Here is a 24502-nt window from a genome sequence, read left to right on the forward strand (position 1 = left end):
TGCGCATGTTATTTGTGGGTTCTGGTTAAATGATTTATTTAGAGAGTTATGGCCCTTTGAAATTTTTAGGTTGCTAAACCATCCATCGTATTATTAGCGAGGCTGTTTTCGGCGAAAACCTGAGCTATTGTCATAGCCAGCTCGTCCACCGGCTGTGTCGTGCTAAAACCTTAACATTGGCTCTAAAATCAAACAGTTCCACCTACAACTTTGAAACTTCATATGTAGATGCACCTTGATGAGTTTTACACGCCACACCCATTTTTGGGTCACTAGGTCAAAGGTCAAGGTCACTGACCTCTAATATAAAACTTTAACATAGGCTCTAAAATCAATGTGCTTCCACCTACAACTTTGAAACTTCATATGTAGTTGCACCCTGATGAGTTCTACATGCCAACCCAATTTGGATCACTAGGTCAAAGGTCAAGGTCACTGTGACCTCTAATATAAAACTTTTAACAAAAACCTTAACATTGCCTGTAAAATCAAAGTACTTCCACCTACAACTTTGAAACTTCATATGTAGATGCACCTTGATGAGTTCTACACGCCACACCCATTTTGGGTCACTAGGTCAAAGGTCAAGGTCACTGTGACCTCTAAAAATAAAGTATTTCTGACAAGCTTTCGCAGCCGAGCGTGGCACCCGTTATGCGGTGCTCTTGTTTTGTCCAAGGTTATGCCCCTCAAGACGTTTCCTTTTATCTGAATATATAGTGCAATATTGTGACAAAAAACAAACTTTGGGGAGCATCACCAGTCTCCAACGATTTCTTGTTTTGAATTTGGTTTTTCTTTCAGGGAACAAATGATGGAAAAAAATGTATGATACATTTATATAACACCAATGCGCTCATTTTGTTTACAATCATCATTTTTATGTCCCCCACTATAGTAGTGGGGGACATATTGTTTTTGCCCTGTCTGTTGGTTTGCGCCAACTTTAACATTTGCAATAACTTTTGCCATATTGAAGAAAGCAACTTGATATTTGGCATGCATATGTATCTCATGGAGCTGCACATTTTGAGTGGTGAAAAGTCAAGGTCAAGGTCATTCTTCAAGGTCAAAGGTCAAATATATGGGTCAAAATCGCTCATTTAATGTACACTTTTGCAATATTTCAATATTAAAGATAGCAACTTGATATTTGGCATGCATGTGTATCTCATGGAGCTGCACATTTTGAGGGGTGAAAGGTCAAGGTCATCCTTCAAGGTCAGAGGTCAAATATATGTGGTCCAAATCGCTATTTTATGAATACTTTTGCAATATTGAAGATAGCAACTTGATATTTGGCATGCATGTGCATCTCATGGAGCTGCACATTTTGAGTGGTGAAAGGTCAAGGTCATCCTTCAAGGTCAGAGGTCAAATATATGTGGTCCAAATCGCTATTTTGTGAATACTTTTGCAATATTGAAGATAGCAACTTGATATTTGGCATGCATGTGTATCTCGTGGAGCTGCACATTTTGAGTGGTGAAAGGTCAAGGTCATCCTTCACAAGGTCAAGGTCATCCTTCAAGGTCAAACATCATATAGGGGGACATTGTGTTTCACAAACACATCTTGTCTTATTTAAAATAAAAAGGGCATGAGCTATGATTTTTTTTTAAAGCAGGATGCTAATTTTCAAAAAGGCACATATGTGCAATCAGTTTTGTTATAAATATGGCATATTTTCAATACAACATGTGTTATATATCATGAAATACATATTTTCACATATTATATGTATACAGATCTACTTCATATAACATGATTTTCATTTGAAAAATGTTTCTTAAATAATAACAAGAGAACTGCATAATGGGTGCCAACACTCGGCTGCAGGTGCAGTTTTGAATGGAGGAAAGCTTGTCAGATTTTTTTTTTGTCAGAGTTCACAGTGACCTTGACCTTTGACCTAGTAACCCAAAAATCGGTGTGGCATGTAGAACTTGTCTAGGTGCATCTACATATGAAGTTTCAAAGTTGTAGGTGGAAGCACTTTGATTTTAGAGCAAAATGTCATGGTTTTAGCACGACAAGGTGCGAACGACAAGACAAGCTGGCTATGAAAATACCTAGGGGTTTTCTCAAAAAACAGCCGAGCTAAAAAATAGTTTCACAAGAGCACCGCATAACGGGTGCCAACGCTAGGCTGCAGGTGCAGTTTTGAATAAATGAAAGCATGGCAGAATGTTGTTTTTTTTAGAGGTCACAGTGACCTTTGACCTAGTGACCTAAAAATTGGTCAAGGTTTTAGCACAACGCAGACGTCGGACGACACAAGGAGCTGGCTATGACAATACCTCCGGTTTTCTCCGAAAACAGGCGAACTTATCATTAAAACTTAAAAAAAAAATTCCTGTCTAATGATGTGATCCTATTTAAAAACATATTGGGGGCCCCCAAGACAAGTGGGCAGGGTGGGACCTTTGGGCAATTTAGTGATTCTGTTTAAGCTAGCGGGAACACTGTGAACACTGGCACACATATTTATGGGTTTGAAGTTCAACTAGTTGTAAACAATAGCAAAATAAAACATGTGCACATGATATATAATTGCATTTTATTATACCGTAATAATAAAAATTCCAATAAACATACATGTATTGCACAGAATGAAGCAGCATAAATAATCACACAAGTATAGCAGAAGAGTCCAATCTGACTATTGCAAATATTGATAACTTACAGTACTTGTGTGGCAGGTTTGAAACTTGTGATAAAACAATTCTGTTTAAAGGTTCGACCAAAGATCTATAAATAGATTTATTTATAGATCTTTGGTCTGGCTTACAATAATCTGCTAACAATTTATTCATTTTTTAAACTAATGAAGGCAGAACAATTGACGAACAACAAAATGAAACCAGGTTTTAACATAATAATCTAATTCTAGTTAAGAAATTAATATGTAGTCTAAAGCTAGGTCTGCAGGTAAGTTACCTAAATGTAACATTTCAGCATAAAACCATCCAAACTCGAGGAATAGAGCAGACTATTTTCATATTATAATGTCAATTCAACCAGCCCAAAATGCAATCCCAAGCTTAGTGACATCAACCTACACACATAATTTCAGTGCAATCCCTCCAGCAAAATTTGAATACTTCAGGGAAAACCGTTCTTCTTTTTCAGCAACAGTAACCTTCACCTTAAGTAGGTCATCAATGCTATAATGATAATTAAGAAGTACAAGCATATGTTTTTGACTCAAGCATAGTACCAAAGTATCCAATTTCTAACAAAAAAACTTAAGAGTATGAAAGATATGAGTTACTACCTTGCAAAGATTGCAGATTTATAAACCTAAATAATTGTGTATGTTTGACAAAAATACCTACCATTTGTTGTCCAGTTATGCCAACTATCAATATACTTACATTTTACATGCATTTTATTAAAGAACCTAGTTTTCTGTTTGTTAAAAATAGAAAACGATCAACTTCTTGACAATACACAGCTTACCAAAAATGTACTAAGTACATTTTTGCATATTTCAACACATGAACCTTTAAAATGAAACATTAACTTTACAGATATCAGCATGTGATACCATGTTAGTCACATAAAATTGTTTCCCATGACAACAGTTTTGCAATTTGTAGTCAAGGACACAAGAAAACACTTAAAGTTTTAGTTGCATCACACAAGGTCCACATCTCTTCCTATTCAACCCCAGGCTTGGGACTTGCAGTAATGAAGAACCAATTTGCCATCACTGCCAAAACACTGAAAAGAAAAAAATTTGATGCAACTATCGAAATGCATTTTTCCATTGAAGTGGTTTTCCAAACAGCAAAAAGGGAACATTTTAATAATCAAAAGATGTGTTTGTCAGAAACACAATGCCCCTATTGCGCCGCTTTGAAGCCATATATTTGACCTTGAAAGATGACCTTGACCTTTCACCACTCAAAATGTGCAGCTCGATGAGATACACATGCATGCCAAATATCAAGTTGCTATCTTCAATAATGCAATAGTTATTGCAAAACTTTAACCAAGGTTAAAGTTTTGGGACACACACAATGAATGACAGACAGGCCAAAACAATATGCCCCGATCTTTCGATCCAGTGGCATAAAAATAATCATGGATTGATAGAAATCCAATAGTACACATTGTGTACTACACAAGTATGCACCAGTCAATAGTTTCCACTGAGTAGAACAGGCTTTTTGCCTCATAATCAAGCCAGTATTGGAGAAAACTTAAAGCTTAACAGTCTATTTATAATTGACATTGTTCTTAACATATTGTTCACAGAAATGTTTTTTTGTTTTTTAATCAAATAAATAAACAAATAATTATATATAAATAAGCTTACTCACATCAAACACAGATCCCACTTCTGAGTCTAAAGCTGGGGCAAACGACTGGTTTACATACAGGAACTGACAAAAGTAAACAACATTTAAACATACATGCATGCGGGGAACTTTATTTATTAACACATTCTTTGACATGTGAATAAAGGTAACTGATTGATTCGACTCTTTGGAATGGTCAAAATTGTAAACGCTTGTATTAATGTTCATCATGGACATACTGTTCTTCACAGAGAATGCTATAAAATAGAATAAATTCTGCTGGTAAAAGAAGCTCAAAATAAACTTAAATTCAAAATAAATATCAGTAAGTTGTAAAGAAATAAGAGATGTGTTTGTCAGAAACGCAATGCCCCCTACTGCGCCGCTTTGGAGCCATATATTTGACCTTTAACCTTGAAGGATGACCTTAGCCTTTCACCACTCTAAATTTGCAGCTCCATGAGATACACATGCATGGCAAATATCAAGTTGCTATCTTCAATATTGCAAAGGTTATGGGCAATGTTAAAGTTTTCGGACGGAGTCACGGATAGATGGATGGATGGACTGACGGACAGTTCAACTATATATATGCCACCCTACAGGGAGCATAAAAACAGATAGAATAATGTAATGGCATTCAAGAATGAACTGTCAAAGTGGCAACATTTGCGATAATTTAGTTTTACTACGCCTCAACTGATAAACCCAACACTGAAATACTTACTATAGATTCTCCTGATTCCAGCTTGATTAATTTGCTTAGGAATGTAGATATGTAAGCAATCCTCTTGTTCCGTTCAAGTGTATACTTCTTCTTTTTCAAAATTGGTGCATCCCCTGCAGCCTTCAGAAGTACATTTACTGAAATAAAATACATAATTACGTAATTAGTCAAGTTTTCTGACACTATAAATTTTCGGACACCCCATGGCTAAAAAAAACATTTGTTTGCCACTTAATTTTCAGACATAAGGTATTTCGTCCATAATTAATTACTCTAAAGTTTCGGACAGTGTATTTTACAGCGCTATTTTACCAGATTACTAGCCTGTTTTGCTTAGGTATCTGACTTTTCAATGATGCTTTTTACGATCGGATTAACGTCATGAAAACTCGCACATGAGTGCCTGGGGGCAATGGACATTACATTTGCGATATTGGGTCAATAACCATACCAGGGGTTTTTCTGCCTATTTTGGGAAATGGAGTCTGACCAAATTGGGAATTTTTTATCTACAAAATTGGCCATTTGGGGAATTTTTGCTTCGATGAAACGGCTCATTTGGGAAAAAATTGTGAATTTAAAGTTTTGACGCCGATTTGAGGCCATATATTTGACCTTTGACCTTGAAGAATGACCTTGACCTTTCACCACTCAAAATGTGCAGCTCCCTGAGATACACATGCATGCCAAATATCAAGTTGCTATTCTCAATATTGCAAAAGTTATTCATTTATATTGCAAAAGTTTAAGCAAGGTTAAAGTTTGGTGACAGAATGACAGACAGACACAATGGCCAAAAACAATTTACCCCCATCATTCGATCCGGCAGCATAAAAATCACTAAACATATTATTTAACCCATACATGTAAGGAGGACATAATTTAATTGATATATATAAGATTATAATGTCATATTATACCTTTAATCATAAGACACTAAATGCTCAGTGATTTTACTAGCTGTTTGTAGGCAACCAGCCATTTCCAAAAATGTGCCAGACTATCCTATTAGCTTCAACTGTTATTGCATACCATAATGCACTAACCACTAGGTGAAGGAGATAGAGCAAGCATTAAAAATTTGAAATTAACATAATAGACATTATATTAGCTGTGGTTAAGGAGTGGGTAAGTCTGAAAATCTTTTCAGTGTTGCTTTTTCCTGAAAATTGTTGCTTGTTGTATTCAGTCAAAATTTATTTTTACTGGTTGATTGGTCATTATTACAAAATATGCAAACCGTGCTTTGTGATCACACATTTTGCGTCATGTAATTACGCATGTTCAATACAAATTCTCCCACCCACAATTCACTTTGTTTATGCACTTACCTAAAATGGCAGATGTTTTTTGTTTTTTAAATTCTGAAATATATTTTGGTTTTTAAAAATAGAAATTGTAAATATACAGGGTAAAGGGGTAATGGATAGAGTTAGAACATGTATGTATCCAGTGATTAACACATACGGTTAGGTTTACTATACCAGTCTTGTTCTGAGAAAACAGGGCATAATGCATGTGGGTAAGTGTTATCTCAGATTAGCCTGTGCAATCTGCACAGGCTAATCAGGGACAACACTTTCTGATTTTATGACATTTTTCTTTTGAATGAAGTCTCTTCTAAGCAAAAATCCAATTTAGGCAGATAGCAGGCCTTTTCCGCTCCATTTTGGGAAAACGCCACACTGGAAATTTGGGAATTTCGCGTCGTGAAAAACCCCATTTTGGGAAACAAATTAATCGAAAAACTGGCTGAATTGGGAAAAATAATAGCATGTAAATAGTGTTTCTTATATTTCAAAAAAGCTGTTAACTGGTAAATAACGACTATTCTGATAACATATTATTAAAATTTACCAAAATATTATGAACATGTGTGATAAGTGCAGGTTTTTTATCTGATTTTGTGGAAAGGGCCTGGCCTGTTTCGAGATGGAAAAAAAACGCACAAAACGCCGGATTTTGGAGAAAATAATGAAAGTCTTAAATAATCAATTTAACATATTTTACTGTTTTTATAACAAATTCAAGGCAACAAATAATTTAATTATGCAATATTTTCTACACTGGATCTTGTTAACTTATATTTAAAGGTTAAAAAAAAAAAAAATTGGGGGGGGGGGAAATAGGGAATTTTTTTTCAATTGGGAAAAAACAACCAGATTTGCATTGGGAATGGGGCCGAATTTCAGACCCGTGGCGTATTCTGTGCTTCCTTATATGAGAAGTTATCAGTTGACTTTTCTGAGCAATAATTCAACTCTAAGCTTTATAGCCCAATGGGCTGCTTATAGTTGCAATGCGCTCTCTCTTGTCCATGGGTGCAAAATGTTATCAACAATGCAAGGGTTAAGGAACACTGAAACTGCAAGAACTTATTAAAGTTTACCTATCTAAACCATAAACTCATCCAAATGGTACCATTAAAGCAAGAAATAAGTGATTTTATTGACTTAGGTTTTATTTTGTACGCTGTATCCGCCATATTGATAAATTGACCCAATATTGGTTAGGTCGCAGTACACCAATATTTTGCACGTCAGGTTATGTGCTCCAGCCTTTAAAGTCGATAACGATGTGTTATTCAATACAGAATACACTGTTTCAAATTTTAACATAAACATATCAGCGAGAAAAGTGTGTTGAAACATGGTCGTGTTTTTATAGGGTGCATGCAAAGGATAACATCCGTAGGTTGCCATTCAGGTAAATTTAACATGTTTATGAAGTTTATTCATTATTTTCCTCAATTTGTCTCAAATGACGTCTGTTTAGTGAAGCGCACAGATTCTCTGCGCTGAACTGCACCCATGTTTATGAAGGGATGCATATGGACTCCCAGAGCTGCCATAGCGAAAATTATTAAAGGCTCTGGGAGTCCGTTTATATGGACTACAGTTGACGTTACTTATCAAGAATTGGCAATCGCGAAAATTATGGTGGACGAACCAGTTATCGAACACCTAAGAAATTACGTTAAAAATGAAACACTTAAAATGACAAAAACAGTTTGTTTTAACAAATGACTAACAGTTCAATCATTGAATGATTTATCTGTAAAGTTTTCCAGCAAACTACCTTCAAGAATTCATAACAATGATTCCCTGGTTATTGTCACCTTTAGCAGACAAAACAAAATGGGGGCCGATATAAACATGACCTATTAAATGACACTTAAATACTACTCCAGTATATACAAAGTCACATGACTATCACGTGATCCGGACTCGTCGAAAAAATCTGCGTCTGCTGCAATCAAAATTGCAAACGGAAATATGCTCTTTGGTGTGTAAATGCACATTTTGATAAATGCATTTAAAAAGTAATAGCAAAAAGCACATCAAACGGGGTAAATAACAATAAATGCATTCCTTTAACCTGTTTTCGGCGCGTTTGTTTCAAGCTAAGTAGGCAAGTAGGTCATGGACTTCATGTGCGACCATTTGTTTATCAATGTGACATCATGCGCACTTTTGGGCGTGTGTATACAGAACCAAAACAAAACGTCCGATAATAGGTGTTGTTCGATAACAGGTACTTACACGATACAAACAAAGTCCATTATTAGCACTTATCATTATAAATACGACATGCCTTTTGATTTAGTTTGTGTCGGGCTTGTTGGACCTTCAGTATCGTTTTCACCAGCAGCAACGTCCTCTTTACTTTCCTGTTTATTATCATTAACTTCACTGGAACCAGTATCTGTTGACATTTTACCGGAAGTTATTTTTAGACTGGGACATGACAATTGTAAAACCGATTAATTCAAACCAGTCAATATCGCTCTAGATCTTAACCTGACACGTGTGCGTCTAACTTAACATTCTGCAAAGGATGTCCTCGGACGAAGCTTTAAGAAATGGTAAATTTATAAATTATACTGCACAGTTAAACGTTATAAAATAAGTTTGTATCGATATGTTCATGTCAGAAATCAAAATTACATAATACAGATATTGTAAATTGTCCCCAAATCCCACAAGTTCTTGAAGTTGTTAGTGTCAGAGGTTAGTTGAAATAATCCAGCTCCAAGGTACTTACCCTGTGGATCATTGATAGATGCGCGTATGTACTCATAAAAGCTCAAAGCCTTTAAGAAAAACTCTGTCAGAGGTTAGTATAGCTTAAGTTCATTTACATTCTGTACGTATGATAAGCTTCTGATCTAAGGCAAAGATTGCCCATTTTAATTTTTGCCTCTGTAGGGTTTTACGCATCCTCATGAACAAATGGTCCGAAATTGATAAATGTTTATGTGCACTTTACTTTAAGGGTGCATATTAAAAGGTCATTCTGCTCTATTGATTTTAAGGGAGTTATTGTCTTTTGCATAATAATTCATTTCCACATTAAATCTCATGTGCAGCATACTAGTCCAACTTGTTGACACTCTCAAATATTAAGCTTCTTTTTATATTAGTAATATGAGGAGCTCCAAAGAATTAAGCCCATAAAGGCATATATAAAGTATCTCTAAATTCTTTTTGCATCTTATAAATAAGACTAGCAGCATACCTTCATAAATCAGGTTAGCAGCATACCTACTATAGTTGCAACAATTTAACACTCAGCTTTATAACACAAAGGGTCCCAGAGCTGCCATAGCAAAATCATCAAAGGACGGAGAGTACATTTTTATGGACTACATACCTACTGGCCCTTTTATTATTAATCTGACATTGTCTTATCAATTTAATGTTTCTGTGGCAGACACTTTAGGCTAGATTGAACTTTACTGGTACGCAGTTGTTTACCACTATCGACAAAGCGGGGGTTTGGGGGCAGTAGCCCCCGATACTAAGGAAATATATAGGATAAAAAAGATTATAAGGTGTTGCGTTAGTTGTTATGTGTAAGGTGTTAGGGTACGCTGTTTTATGACAAGTGTTGCGTACTGGTGAAGTTCAATCGTCCCGACACTTTATATCCATACATTTACAAAGTGCACCATTGGGAGCATCCATCAATTTCATTTTTTTGGACCTGAAAATGATGGTACAGCATGTTCTTGATGCCTAATGTACAGTTATTGATTATTCAAAAGTGTTAAAAATGTTTTTGGAGAAATCATGATAGAAATCTAACTTCTTTTTTGCCACCTCTAACTCCAATAACTGCTTCTTATTAATCACAAGTGCTCAGTGCATCTATTCCTATGTAGTAATATCTGTCCACTACTTTAACATCTATTACACTATAAGATTGAATATAAATATAGAAATATAGATCTAATATAAAATTCATGAGAGAAATTCAGTAAAACATTGCATTGTAAACAAAATACATTACAGTGCCTTCCTCAGGAATTTTTTCAGGCGCCCCGGGGCCGACCGGGGTGGGTTCGGGAGGGGTGTCCCCTCACGACGTTTTTTTTTTAATTTAACGTGTCAATTCACGTTCTGTGGTGCGTTATAACTCAAAGAAAAACAGCGTCAAAAGACGTCATTTGGTGCGCTATGACTCTTCAAAAAAATCCCCCAGTCATTTAAAAATATATTTTTTTATATTGTTTAATTGTTTTAAAACTTTTCCGCACAGATAGTAAAATCCCGACTCGAACGATTCCCCAATACATCCGTTTCAACCCGACTCTATTACTGTATACTTACTATTTTTCAAGTTTCTATTTATTACCCGATAATCCCGTTTATTCCGTTTTTATCAATCTCTTTCTGGTAAATATTTACGATAAAAGCTTTCAGTTATTACTTCAACACAAACCTTGCCATTTTTTAAGTGACTATTTATAGATTTGATGAAATATTGCCTCTGAATATGCGTCAATCCCCTGACCTGGTGTGGGCTTGTTAAAACGCTCAATACACGCCATTTGTATGCAATAGACGCGACGTTGTACATGCTGCATAATTTTCGCGCTCTTTTTAATTGAGAAAAAGATTCGACACAAAATAAATTTGCACTGCTAATTTGAAGCAAAAATATTTAACGTTGCGGTAACATTTACATTCGGAAGTGTGTTTCGGATTAAAAACGCGTTAACATCGACTTACGGGAATGGGTTTCGGATTACAAATTTAATTATTCCCATTTGAGATTTCAACAAATATTAACCGTTGCGTTATAAATTCAACGATAATTTGTTTAAACACTTTACGAGTCGAATAAATGTTTTGACGGAATTATGCATGAAATTCACGTTGTCCACGAGGATCTTCTAACTATCGATTATCGGACGAAACATTTGCAAGTGTGCGTAATTAATTCAACGAAAATTTGTTAAAGCGCATTACGTGTCGAATAAATGTCAGAAAAACGAGGTGAATCAGTTCTATAAATGGACATATTGAAATATACATGTACTGGAATTAAATAAATTGTTATCACATAATTGTAACCGGGAGTCATTTGCACAACTTACTCGCTATAATAATTAATTGTTTACCACTTGCAATTTAAATTAACACTTGTTTACAGTAAAAAGGTGTGATGATGATGCCCGAAACCGTCTTTAATGTTCTATACTGTACTTATTACCGGTTTTATATTACTCAAATGGTACAACTTCTTGCTAATCAAGCTGCGATAAACTCTTCCTTCATGCCCGACGTCAATCAAAAATAATGGTCGATAGTTAACTCCGCCCTCATAAGCATTCGCGTAACCGATTGGACGATGAACTTCACAGTTTGACGACTGGAAAGTTACCAGATACATCCTTGTCAGCATTTAAATGACCGTGTAATGTGGCAAGAATAATCGATACGCGCGTCATGCTATTCTCTTATCAGTGGATTATCCATTACCCCATGTGGTGTTTATGGCGATTACTTGTGAAAGTAGGTACCGAGTGCTCTTTTAAAACAGGGAATATTGATACACTGATAGGGAAACCTTGATTTTTTTTTGACAATCTACACTTTCTTTTACTGAAGAATACACTGATCGGAAAATTTCAGGCGCCCCGGGGACTCTGATTTCGAAATTCAAGCGCCCCGGCAAGGGGCGCTTAAATGGCCTGCGGAAGACCCTGCATTATGTTGAAAATTTTCCTTATAGTTGCAGTTACTCACACAAAAAAGCCTCTTGACAATTATCTGTGCAGACTGCAAGGCTGATCTGGGACTACACTAAACACAAATGCATTAAGCCCAGTTTTATCAGAATGCTGCTCAATTTATGTTCATGCAGGTGTCCGAGCAAATCTGAAAGCCTGGATTGAGAAGTTGCGATGTGGTTGGGATCTTGAAAAGCAGGCATTCTTCAAGAAAAAGTTCATCCAGAGACTGAGGGAGTCTCCAGTAGCCATAGAAACAGATAAAGCCAATGAGCAACATTATGAGGTCCCAACAGAGTTTTTCTTGACTGTAAGAAAATTTAGTTATTATGTACCTCTTTTGCATATAAGACACAATATTTATGTCAAAATGACTGCAACATTTTATGTCATGATTCCATTTCTTAGTGTATTGAAAACATTGATTGAATCCTATTCAGTTACTTGGAATATACAGTTTTATATTTATTGCAAAATATTGAATAAAAGTTATAATACTGTATGTTGGTAACTTTGTAAATAACTGCCTGTATGCAAGCTTAAACAATGAAAGCAATCATCAAAGATTATCTGTATAATTTTAAAATCTTCATCGTTTAAACAATGGATCTACATAAAGATATTGCCCACATGAAAAACAGTATGTTAAAATATAGGGAACATGATATATATTGCTATGGCGTAGTGGGCATTGTGCCTGTAAGACACCAAGTACTGGTTCTTCCCAGGTTACATATGGAGATCGTTTCTATAACACTTAAGTTATCAATCAATACAGCGGAGCTTAAGTAAATAGGTTTCCACTAATTATACATATGATGTGTAAAAGTAAATAGGTTTCCACTAATTATACAATCATATGATGTGTTAAATATTAATCTTATTTTTGATAAGGTTAAATGAGTTTTGATAAATTATATTATAAATTTACACTAACACTAGCTGTAAGGTTTAAAGATCATATTAATTGAATCAGGGTTTGCTTTTTGACCCCAATTAAATGTAGCTACAGGTAAAATATAGGTTAGTTGTAGTCCAAATATTTACCATTGTTGAACTCTTTTCATAGCCTGTTTACTGCTGTGTGAGTTTGAAGTTATGTTTCTATATTTGGAGCTAAATATTGTATCTTGAAACTGATGCATTTATTGTCCTGATGAAATCTGTGCTAAATCACGGTCTAGGTTAATTTATTTATGTGTGTTTGAAATTAGATTACGCGTCCTTATAACAAGAAAAATGTATTTAAAGGAATCATTTAACATACTTAGTTTTTAACTATAGAAAAAAAAAACGCAGTGAGACTAACACTTTTATTTCAGTTTCACAACTATCTGTTATACTTTGTAATTGTCAAGGATTCTTGGCAGATTTAAATAGAAACATAGTCATGCAATTGGATCTTTTGTGAAAAGAAGGGAAGCCAGAGACGCTAGCTTAGAGCTGGACAACAGATATGAGAATCATAGGTTTGATTCTAGGTGTACTCCACCTACTCTTGGTTGGGTAAAGGTCAGCAGATCTTTTCTACAGCCATGATCTTTTCTCTGATTCAAGTATGGTGGTTGCCAGTTATCCGCATGTGCAATAAGTTGTTGAAGACCAGCGTAATCAGGAAAAATGTTGAAAGGTACAATTACTTGGCTTAATTTTTATTTGAGTCAAATATTGTTGAAAACTGAAGAAGGTCCAAGTGAAAAAAACTGAAAAATTATTGGCCATATATTTTAAATGCTGATAGAAATACATGTACTTTATTTCAGGTTCTTGGCAAGAGGCTGAAGTACAGTGGTTGTGACTGGCCAGACGGTTGTTCATCACTGGAACAAGGTAAAGGATTGGGCGTTGAACGATTGTATCTCACAATCAATTATGCAGTGCTCTGTGATAAAGGGGGTTGAATGCATGTGCGTAAAGTGTCCTCCAAGATTAGCCTGTGCAGTCTGCACTAGATAATCAGGGACGACACTTCCTGCTTTAATGATATGTTGCATTTCAAGAAAGTTTCTTCTTAGCAAAAAAATCAAGTTTAGGCTGAAAGTGTTGTCCCTGATCAATCAATCAATTTTTTCCTTTCCATAAATGAGGTGAATTTAGGCTTAACTTATCAAAATCTCAAATTGGTGAAAAGCACCCTGAGATTATTCTTCTTTAAAAAAATAGAGATGGGTTGATGCATTTTATGTCTACTACAGTAAAATAGAGATGGGTTGATGCATTTCATGTCTACTACAGTAAAATAGAGATGGGTTGATGCATTTCATGTCTACTACAGTAAAATAGAGATGGGTTGATACATTTCATGTCTACTACAGTAAAATAGAGATGGGTTGATGCATTTCATGTCTACTACAGTAAAATAGAGATGGGTTGATGCATTTCATGTCTACTACAGTAAAATAGAGATGGGTTGATGCATTTCATGTCTACTACAGTAAAATAGAGATGGGTTGATGCATTTCATGTCTACTACAGTAAAATAGAGATGGGTTGATGCATTTCATGTCTACTACAGTAAAATAGAGATGGGTTGATGCATTTCATGTCGACTACAGTAAAATAGAGATGGGTTGATGCATTTCATGTCTACTACAGTAAAATAGAGATGGGTTGATGCATTTCATGTCTACTACAGTAAAATAGAGATGGGTTGATGCATTTCATGTCTGCTACAGTAAAATAGAGATGGGTTGATGCATTTCATGTCTACTACAGTAAAATAGAGATGGGTTGATGCATTTCATGTCTACTACAGTAAAATAGAGATGGGTTGATGCATTTCATGTCTACTACAGTAAAATAGAGATGGGTTGATGCATTTCATGTCTACTACAGTAAAATAGAGATGGGTTGATGCATTTCATGTCTACTACAGTAAAATAGAGATGGGTTGATGCATTTCATGTCTACTACAGTAAAATAGAGATGGGTTGATGCATTTCATGTCTACTACAGTAAAATAGAGATGGGTTGATGCATTTCATGTCTATTACAGTAAAATAGAGATGGGTTGATGCATTTCATGTCTACTACAGTAAATAGAGATGGAATCATGGGTTGATGCATTTCATGTCTACTACAGTAAAATAGAGATGGGTTGATGCATTTCATGTCTACTACAGTAAAATAGAGATGGGTTGATGCATTTCATGTCTGCTACAGTAAAATAAGAATGACAAAAACATAGAGAAGACATTTACACAAATTTTAATAAATATATTCTATAAAAAAGACTATTAGGAAATACATTTTAAGAAATAATCGGTCTTAAAATTGCTTAAAGACATTTATTGAGGCCCATTAGGTCACTTTAAAAATGTGCCACTCCTGATAAAGAGTGGTAGATCCTGCAAATACTAGGTGGCTGTTTTAACAGTTGGGTTTTTACTTTAACCCTTTCCCACTTAGAAGCAAAGTGAAAATGGCTATGTGCAAACAGCATAAAACCAGAACAGCCTGTGAGTTACTCACAGTCTGTACAGGTTTTATGCTGTTTGCTGCTCAGTATCTAACGGTTGGAAATGAAGCCTTTAAAACCTGAATCTAGTAAGAAGTCTTTAATAGAATTTAACTTTCTGAGAGACTACAAGCTCCTCAAAATACGTATCTAAGTGGGAAAGGAATAAAATATGATCAAAGTATCGGAAATCATTTGTAAAATGACCATTTTAATTTTAGCTGAAGACATATCACTAAAACTTATATGTGAACGAGCTGGCATACAAGACGGGCAATCAGTTTTAGTAAGTGTGATATCTAGTTGAACCTTGTTATATCAAAGTGGCTGGGACGGATTGAATTACTTTAAAATAATGATCATTCAATTATGACATTTCTATATTATATTTATCTTAACGAGTTTTGATGATCACAATGCTATATAAATGTGTTTGTTGTCTTTCCCACAAATGACTGGACATTCAAAAATTCTAAAGTTTTTTTTACACTTTTATTGCCTTAATTCACAAATGTGATCATAGATAAAAAATATATATAGTCGTTTTCAATTTCATGACTGGTTTTATGGTTCCTTGAGTGATTAAATTATACTTGTTAAGCTTCGAATGTTGTATTTATTTAAATTTTAAACATGATTATCACCAGTTAATAACATGGATTTGATTTTAGTTAATAGTTCTCTTTTGAATGGTCAATTTGTAAACATAATTTTTGAAATTGACAATACATGTTTAGTTAACCTGCTTAATGTGATCTAATGTGATAATCTTGTATTTGGTTTTGAGCATTGTGTGTCTTGAATGGTCAATTTGTTTGCCCTATAGAGGGCACATTTGTCATCCAACTTTGATGAAACTTGATAAGAATCGTAACTTTATCTAGACTTGATCATATCTGTGTCACATGCATCCAAAAAGGAAGTCACCAAGTCAATTTTTTTAATAGCTTGTTAACAAATTAGGGGCTACATGGTTCATTCAACCTTCATGGAACTTGTTCATAATGTTTGTTATGACAATATCTTGGCTGATTTTGACACTGGGTAATCATCGTCCAAAGCACGGTCACAAGTTAAAATCTTAAATGAACTTGAAACCACTCTAGAAGCCACATTTATGATTCAATCTTGATGTAATTTTGTCAGAATATTTTATTTCTTGAAATATTCTAGATCTTTTGTGAATATGGGCAAAGAATGTCAAATACCAGGTTACAAGTTTAAATCTAAAATAAAATTTGTTACCACTGTAGAGGCGCCAATTATGACTCATGACTAAATTTTGACGTAACTGGATCAGAATGTATATCTTGCTTTTGCTTAACCTTATGCTTAGGCACAGTTTTATTTTGTGACACATGCATCCAAAATGAGATCACCTGGTAAAATCTCTCTAAAACCTTGTTACCATTCTAGATTTCTCATGTGTAATTAACTTAGATTGAACTTGGCCAGAAAATTAATCTTGACACTGCCTATGCCAAGTTGGAATCAGAGTCATGTGGGTTCAAAAACTAGGTCACCAGGTCAAGCCTTCAACAACTGTTGTACCTTGAACTCAGATGAGAGCTTCAGGGTTATATTTTCCCCCTTTTTGAGAATTTCGCGTAAAAGACATGTTCACAAATCACTGAAAAAAAGAAACAACACTGATGTGCTGATGGTAGATTATGATTGATGCGCTCTCTTCGGTCGTTTCAGGACCTGGGCTGTGGATGGGGCTCTCTGTCCTTGTATATCTGCGAGAAGTTCCCGAGATGTCAAGTGACCTGCGTGTCCAACTCCAATACGCAGCGGGCCCTTATTCAGCAGAGGGCACAGGAGAGAGGCTTCCAGGGCCGCCTTGAATGCATCACGGCTGATGCCAACGTCTTCTACACGGCTAATCGATTTGATAGGATTTGCTCCATCGAAATGTTTGAGGTGGGGACTTAAATTGTGTTCTTAATTATGATAATTTACTTTTCTCATAACATGGAGAACTATGCATAGGGTGTTCTTATGCATTAAGTCTACTGTTAAGATGATTGTATTTGATTTTTTTAAAGTGTATATGGCATATGACATATTTGCTATAAATGTGTCTTATCACGTATACTGCCTGCTTAGCCCCAGACTGGCTAGCACAATTGCTCTGCTTCCAGCTAAAAAGTAACACATGGTGGCGGCAAGACTGAGCAGATGAGCTATACAAATAGCTACGCATGCTGCATATTTCATAAAAACCCATTTTTGCCCAGCGCAGGTTATATATGGCATTTATACAGAAATGTCCTTTGCTCAGCACAAGAAAAATATGAAATAGCAATGCACGAGTGCCCTTCTGGCCCTTGCAAGCTGGTAAATTGATTTTAACTTAGGAATTGTCTCTGTGTGTTATAATATATATGGTATTCGTGTACAAGTAGATCTTTTTTCTCAGTACATGAACTAGACATATATGACACAGATCATCCCCCTATATTTCACATTTGTCTCAAAACTCCAGTTACATCGAAACAATTTTAACCAAAATATATTTGTGCAAATATTAACCTTCTGGATGATTTATGGTACATATATTTGTACAATTCAATTCCTAAAGCATCAATACTTGTGATACGTGCAACACAAGGGCAAAAGTCTTTCTTTGCTTAAAATGGGCCATAGAAGTTCTTTTTTGCATGAAAGAGGGCACCGCTTGTGGAAAAAAATTGGAGCCAAAACATGGAGGAGCACAAGTTCTCCTGATGGTGAATATGTTGGTGAAGTTTCTTCAATCTATAAACAATAACTTGTGAAAAATAAAAATCCAGATGGACAAGCAAGGACAATTTGGGAGCCATTGATTATTTGCCTCTAAGCACAAGGCCATACAAACTTTAGAGATCATACTGATGCAGAGGGTGAATACACATGCGTTAAGTTTTGTCTCATATCATATCAGCCTGAGAAGTCCACACAGGCTAATCTTTGACAACACTTTACGTACAAGCCTTAAATCCTGTTTCCCAGAGAAAGGCCCGCATGATGTGTTGAATATGAGCCGCGCTCTGTGAAAAGGGGGTTTAATGCATGTGCCTAAAGTTTCATCCCAGATTAGCTTGTGCAGGGTGCACAGGCTAATCAGGGGGACCCTTCCGTCTGGATTTTTGCTAAGAAGAGCTTTTCTATAAACAGAAAATATTATAATATTATATTATAAAAGCGGAAAGTGTCTTCCCTGATTAGCCTAAGCGAACTGCACAAGCTAATCTGGGATGACACTACGCACATGCATTAAACCCCCTTTTCACAGAGCAAGGCTCATATGTTTCAGCACATGAAGAACTATGAGGTGCTGATGCAGAGGGTCTCCTCATGGCTCAAGCCAGCAGGAAAGCTGTTCATACAGGTCCTATGCCACAGTCGCTTCCCATACGCCTTTGACACGAAGCCAGGCTCTGACACGGAGTGGATGGCAAAGAACTTCTTTACGGGTGGTACCATGCCCTCTGTGGACTTGTATCTATATTTTCAGGTATTAGATTTAATCTTGCACTTTCAAAGCTCATCCCTTTTTTGCAATGCTTATGACAAAATATTGCAAAAGCAGTGTTTTTAATCCTTTTTAGTGTCTTTAAATTACCGGTATGTTAAACCAGTTAATTTTGTCAAAAGGAACTTGCGTAGATTTGAAAAGTGGTAATATTTTTTAGATGTTGGATTTGGGATTTAAGGTGAATATATAAAACACAGACGTGTAAATCCAACTATTTTCATATAAACAAATTATTTTGTTTTTTAATTGCCTACAAGATTTCTCTCCTATGATTTACAAAACGTTTTTTATGTTACATATTAAGCATACAAATAAATTCTTTTAATTATACAAAACCTTGATAGGTTATTTAATGTTCAATCTCACCTTCTGGCAGCAGATACACCTCAAATTTGTATGTATGATTTTTTCCAGAATGGCGTGCGGATTGAAGACTACTGGATTATTAATGGCAAGCACTACAGTCGGACACTTGAGGCTTGGCTTACACGATTAGACGAAAACCGGGACAAAGTAATGGATGTTCTACGCAAGGCATATGGTGAAGACGCAGACCAACAAATGTTTAACTGGAGGCTTTTCTTCATTTTCTGCTCGGAAGTGTTCGGATACGACGGTGGAAATGAGTGGATTGTATCGCAGCATTTGTTCAAGAAAAATCAGTTGAGTTCTTTGTAAAAAAACAACGCAGGAAGCAAGCTGAATCCACCAGAAATCACCATCGTATATCCTTTATTTAGCAAATATTGCTATTTGTTAGTCTGTCACACACTAAACTGCTTTCGTTTGATTATCAATTTAATTTCGCGTAGGTTATACTGCACACTTAAACTTTAAATAGTTGCAGAAGTTAATTTTGTGAATGTAATTATATTCACCCCTTTATGGTTCATAACTTTAAATGTTTACTTTTTAATCAGTAAAATGTATTGTTAGTCAGCTTCTTTGAAAGTGACCGCCATGTTAAGTTCAGGCGCGAACTATTTTTCGTCTGTAAGCTAGGTCTCGACATCTGATCAGTATTAACATTTTTGTTTTTTAAACCCCCACAAACGAAGTTTAGGGGGGTATATAGGAGTGAACTTGTCTGTCGGTCGGTCTGTCGGTCCGTAATAAATGTCCGCTCTCTAATTCAAGTAGTTTTCATCCGATCTTCACCAAACTTGGTCAGAAGTTGTATCTACATGATGTCTAGGCCAATTTCGAACATGGGCCTTGCCGGGTCAAAAACTAGGTCAAAGGGTCATTTAGTGCGTTTTAAACATTCAGCATGTTGTTCTCTCTTCTTCAAGTAGTTTTCATCTGATCTTCACCAAACTTGGTCAGAAGTTTTATCTAGATGATCAGTGCTCACTCTGGCCTTCAGAAAATAATAGCCATAATTTTTTTCCTTAAAAAAATAATAGCCAAAACATATGCGGACTTTTCCGCAAAACGGTACTGAAGGCAAAAAAAAAAAGAAAAACAATGAATCTCATTTTATCTATGTTTTATGAAATGTATATCTATTGGTTTTAAGTTATAATTTAAATATATACTTAAAAACAAGCATAATATCAGTGTGTCATTTTCTTATAAAATATTATCATGGCTTTACAATAAAGAATACATTCAATGTTGTGGGTGTGACTTAACAAACCAGATCTAAGCTCCAGTTACATACACATAAGAATTAAGGGCAGAGGCCCCAACCCACCCAGAGCCCTGGGCTATACTATTTTTTATAGTTTTTCCAATTGCAATTTTTGGTGAATACAACTCGAAATATTATCAACCACACCTTCCGTATCACCGCATGTGTATTCGTCATTCTATTTTTGCTATTATGAACTTCGAAAATAAATCATAATCGACGAAAAAATACAGAATCCGAAAACGGTAATCCGAAAAATTGTACGCGTTTTGCACATGAAATATGCATAATATAAAATATTAATATGCATAATCTAAAATGTGCATATCGTTCGACTACTTTATCTCTTTATACGACGTTTGCCATCGGCCGCAATATTGTAGGCAGAGGCCAATATCAATTGTAAATGATTTATTCCATCAATTAACGTCACAGCGCGTGAGTTAAAATACACCACCTCAGTGTAATTCCAAACACGTGTTTGCTGGCCATGGAATATGCCGGGTCCCTTTGAATTGGAAAAACCAGGTTACCTGGTTAAAAATTGAAATCATTATGTTAAAGCAGACGACAACAGCGGTAATTACGGGGATAATTAGTTGATGGCGATTAAATAATTATTTCATCAAGCAATGTTCAGCGTAATCTAATTGCAGAAAAAACGGCGTGAAAAACTAAACCAGCCGACAATATAAGCGGCGATTTCATGACGATTAAATAATAATTGGCGAAAATTTATCAAAGATCTAACAGTTACCGATAATTGGTAAAGCAAGGGGAGATTAAAAACGTTTTTTCCGAAATATATCACTGCTGTCGGACACTGATTGAGAAAAACGCTCCAGGCCACAATGTCGCAAAAGTTATTGACGCGTGTATGACAATACACAGGGTCGAGTGTGTACACAGGTAATCTCGTTTATCGATTTTCCTGCTTGATGGACCGATTTGCAGGCGTTTCGCATTCGCCGGACAACATTAAGAGGCAATTTGTTTTTTGATGTAGGAGGATAAAATAATCGCCATTTTTTCTAGACAATTTTAAGAAATAATAGCCAGTTGGATAAAATAATCGCCATTGGCGATAATGTCTGGCAGCAGCGTGAGCACTGGATGATCTGAAGGCCATGTTCGAACATGGGCCAGGCCAGATCAAAAACAAGGTCACAGGGTCACTTAGTACGTTTTACACATTGAGCATAGTGTCCGCTCTCTATTTCAAGTAGTTTAAATCTGATCTTCACCACACTTGGTCAGAAGTTGTAACTAGATGATGTGTAGGTCAAGTTCGAACATGGGCCATGCCGGGTCAAAAATAGGTCACGGGGTCACTTAGTGTTTTAAACCTCACCATGTTGTCCGCTCTATAATTCAAGTAGTTTATATCCAATCTTCACCAAAATTGGTCTGAAGTTGTATCTTGATAATGTCTAGGGCAAGTTTGAATATGGGTCATGCCGGGTCAAAAACAAGGTCACGGGGTCACTTAGTGCGTTTTAAACATCACAATGTTGTCCGCTCTCTAATTCAAGTAGTTTTCATCCAATCTTCACCAAACTTGGTCAGAAGTTGTATCTTGATGATGTCTAAGTCAAGTTTGAATATGGGTCATGCCGGGTCAAAAACTAGGTCACGGTGTATCTTTGTGCGTTTTAAACCTCACCATGTTGTCCGCTCTCTAATTCAAGTAGTTTTCATCCTCACCAAACTTGGTCACAAGTTTTATGTAAATGATTTCTAGGACAAGTTTGAACATGGGCCATTTCGGGCCTAAAACTAGGTCAGGGAGTCACTAAGTGCGTTTTTAACATTCAGCATGGTATCCACTCTCTAATTCAAGTAGTTTACATCCGATCTTCACCAAACTTGGTCAGAAGTTTTATGGAGATGATCTTAAGGCCAACTTAGAATATGGGCCTTTCTGGGTCAAAAACTAGGTCAAGGGGTCACTTAGTGCGTTTTAAAAACTGAGCATGATGTCTGCTGTTTTTTTGTGAAGACATGCAAAATATTATGTGTCAATGCGGCATGTGGGGGTATTCGTCACGTCTGTGACAAAGCTCTAGTTATAATTTAACAGTAATCCTTTGAGAGTATTTGGATGTTTCGCCGAGATACAGCCTAGTCATTTGTTGCATTATAGAAAGGTTAATTTTTTTAATTTGTTATTTCTCATGAGGCGGAGTTTTTTACTGGCTCACCTATTCACACGCCTTACCATTTGTTAAGTTCGGCAATTGTTTCAAATATCTATGTTCAGCTGATTATTTGTAAATACTGCTTTTCGTTAAAGCTGTTCAGTTGACCAAAGACCTGTATATGATGTGTTGAGTTTAGAATTATTTGACCAAAGAGCTGTATATGAGGTGTTGAGTTTAGATTATTATATAACAGTATTAAATTGTTGAAACTTTTATTTGGCTTCGTTGTTGATGAACCCGAGGGAAAACAAGAAATGTGTTTGTCAGAAACAATATGTCCCCTTCTGCGCCGCTTTGATTTTTTTTAACCTTGAAGGATGACCTTGACCTTTCACCACTAAAAATGTGCGGCTCCATGAGATACATATGCATGCCAAATATCAAGTTGGTATCTTCAATATTGCCAAAGTATTCATACAATGAGCGATTTTGGCCACATATACTTGACCTCTCACCTTGAAGGATAACCTTGACATTTCACCACTCAAAATGTGCGGCTCCATGAGATACACATGCATGCCAAATATCAAGTTGCTATCTTCAATATTGCAAAAGTATTCATAAAATGAGCGATTTGGGCCACATATATTTGACCTCTGACCTTGAAGGATGACCTTGACCTTTCACCACTCAAAATGTGCAGCTCCATGAGATACACATGCATGCCAAATATCAAGTTGCTATCTTGAATATTGAAAAAGTTATTGCAAATGTTAAAGTTGGAGCAAACAGACCAACGTACAGAACAACAGACAGGGCGAAAACAACATGTCCCCCACTATATTGGGTGGGGGACATAAAAACTCAGGATCGGGGTCATCTATAATCAAAGGGAACCTTAGTACAATACGATGTATTACGACATGAATGGCTTCGGTGCATATACCTGTTTGTCACTTTTCTCGAAAGAGGCTATGGCGAACGGCTATTACTGATACGTACCAACGGTATACTACCAATTAGTAACCAAGTTATACTGACAGAGAATGTGAGGCGGTTTACTATAATATATAATATATATATATATATATACATATATTATATATTTTTATAATCAAGTTTTTGTTATTGAATGTACTCAGGAAAATGGCTTTAATAAAATGTATATACATCCCAAGTCACTGGAAGCATGTGAACAGTCCCCTGTGCTTTGACTTATTGAATGCAAATTGCAAGCTTTTAATGCCCAATTTGACCTGGTGACCTAGTTTTTGGACACACATGACCCAAAACTTTGTCAAGATGGCCAAGATTTTCTCCAGATATACAATCTGACCAAGTTTCATCAACATAGGATGGACAATTTGGAGGCTAGAGAGGCAACAAGCTAAATAATAGTTGACTGTATGACGCAGAAAGAAGACTCGAGTGGTCAGGTAAGCTAAAGAGGGGCATAACTTCAGCTATTTTTTAAAGAATAATAAAAATTGCATGTTCATAACTTCATATCATAAGTAACAAGAGTTGTCTCTTACTGCACTTTGAAGCCACACAGCAGCTTTATAGTTAAACCAATTAAAAATACCATGATGAAGTTATTGTCCATTGACATTTGACAAAGTTACTGGCCTTGTACAGTACCTGAAAGCATTTTGGAACAAATTCCAGGGGTTTTTTTGGCCCAATTTTATAGCCGAAA

At 35.9% G+C, this 24502-nt stretch overlaps 2 protein-coding genes across 2 annotated transcripts; one reads left to right on the forward strand and one right to left on the reverse strand.

The window, feature by feature from the left end:
* Nucleotides 1-2541: 2541 nt before the first annotated feature.
* LOC127844557 (ubiquitin-like protein ATG12) lies at nt 2542-8794 on the reverse strand. Its single transcript, XM_052374912.1, has 4 exons — nt 8629-8794; nt 5035-5171; nt 4329-4391; nt 2542-3726 (listed from the first exon to the last, which is right to left on the reverse strand). The coding sequence occupies exons 1-4, from the start codon at nt 8747-8749 to the stop codon at nt 3667-3669; spliced, it is 381 nt and encodes a 126-aa protein (XP_052230872.1). The 5' UTR covers nt 8750-8794; the 3' UTR covers nt 2542-3666.
* A 16-nt stretch (nt 8795-8810) lies between these two features.
* Nucleotides 8811-23076, forward strand: LOC127844551 (uncharacterized). The gene is made up of 7 exons (XM_052374902.1): nt 8811-8899; nt 12187-12362; nt 13816-13882; nt 15731-15795; nt 17211-17432; nt 18808-19008; nt 19444-23076. Exons 1-7 carry the CDS (start codon nt 8872-8874, stop codon nt 19705-19707), a joined length of 1023 nt encoding a protein of 340 aa, XP_052230862.1. The 5' UTR covers nt 8811-8871; the 3' UTR covers nt 19708-23076.
* Nucleotides 23077-24502: the final 1426 nt, after the last annotated feature.

The sequence above is a fragment of the Dreissena polymorpha genome, chromosome 9, assembly GCF_020536995.1.
Source record: "Dreissena polymorpha isolate Duluth1 chromosome 9, UMN_Dpol_1.0, whole genome shotgun sequence".
Classification (NCBI taxonomy): Eukaryota; Metazoa; Mollusca; class Bivalvia; order Myida; family Dreissenidae; genus Dreissena; species Dreissena polymorpha.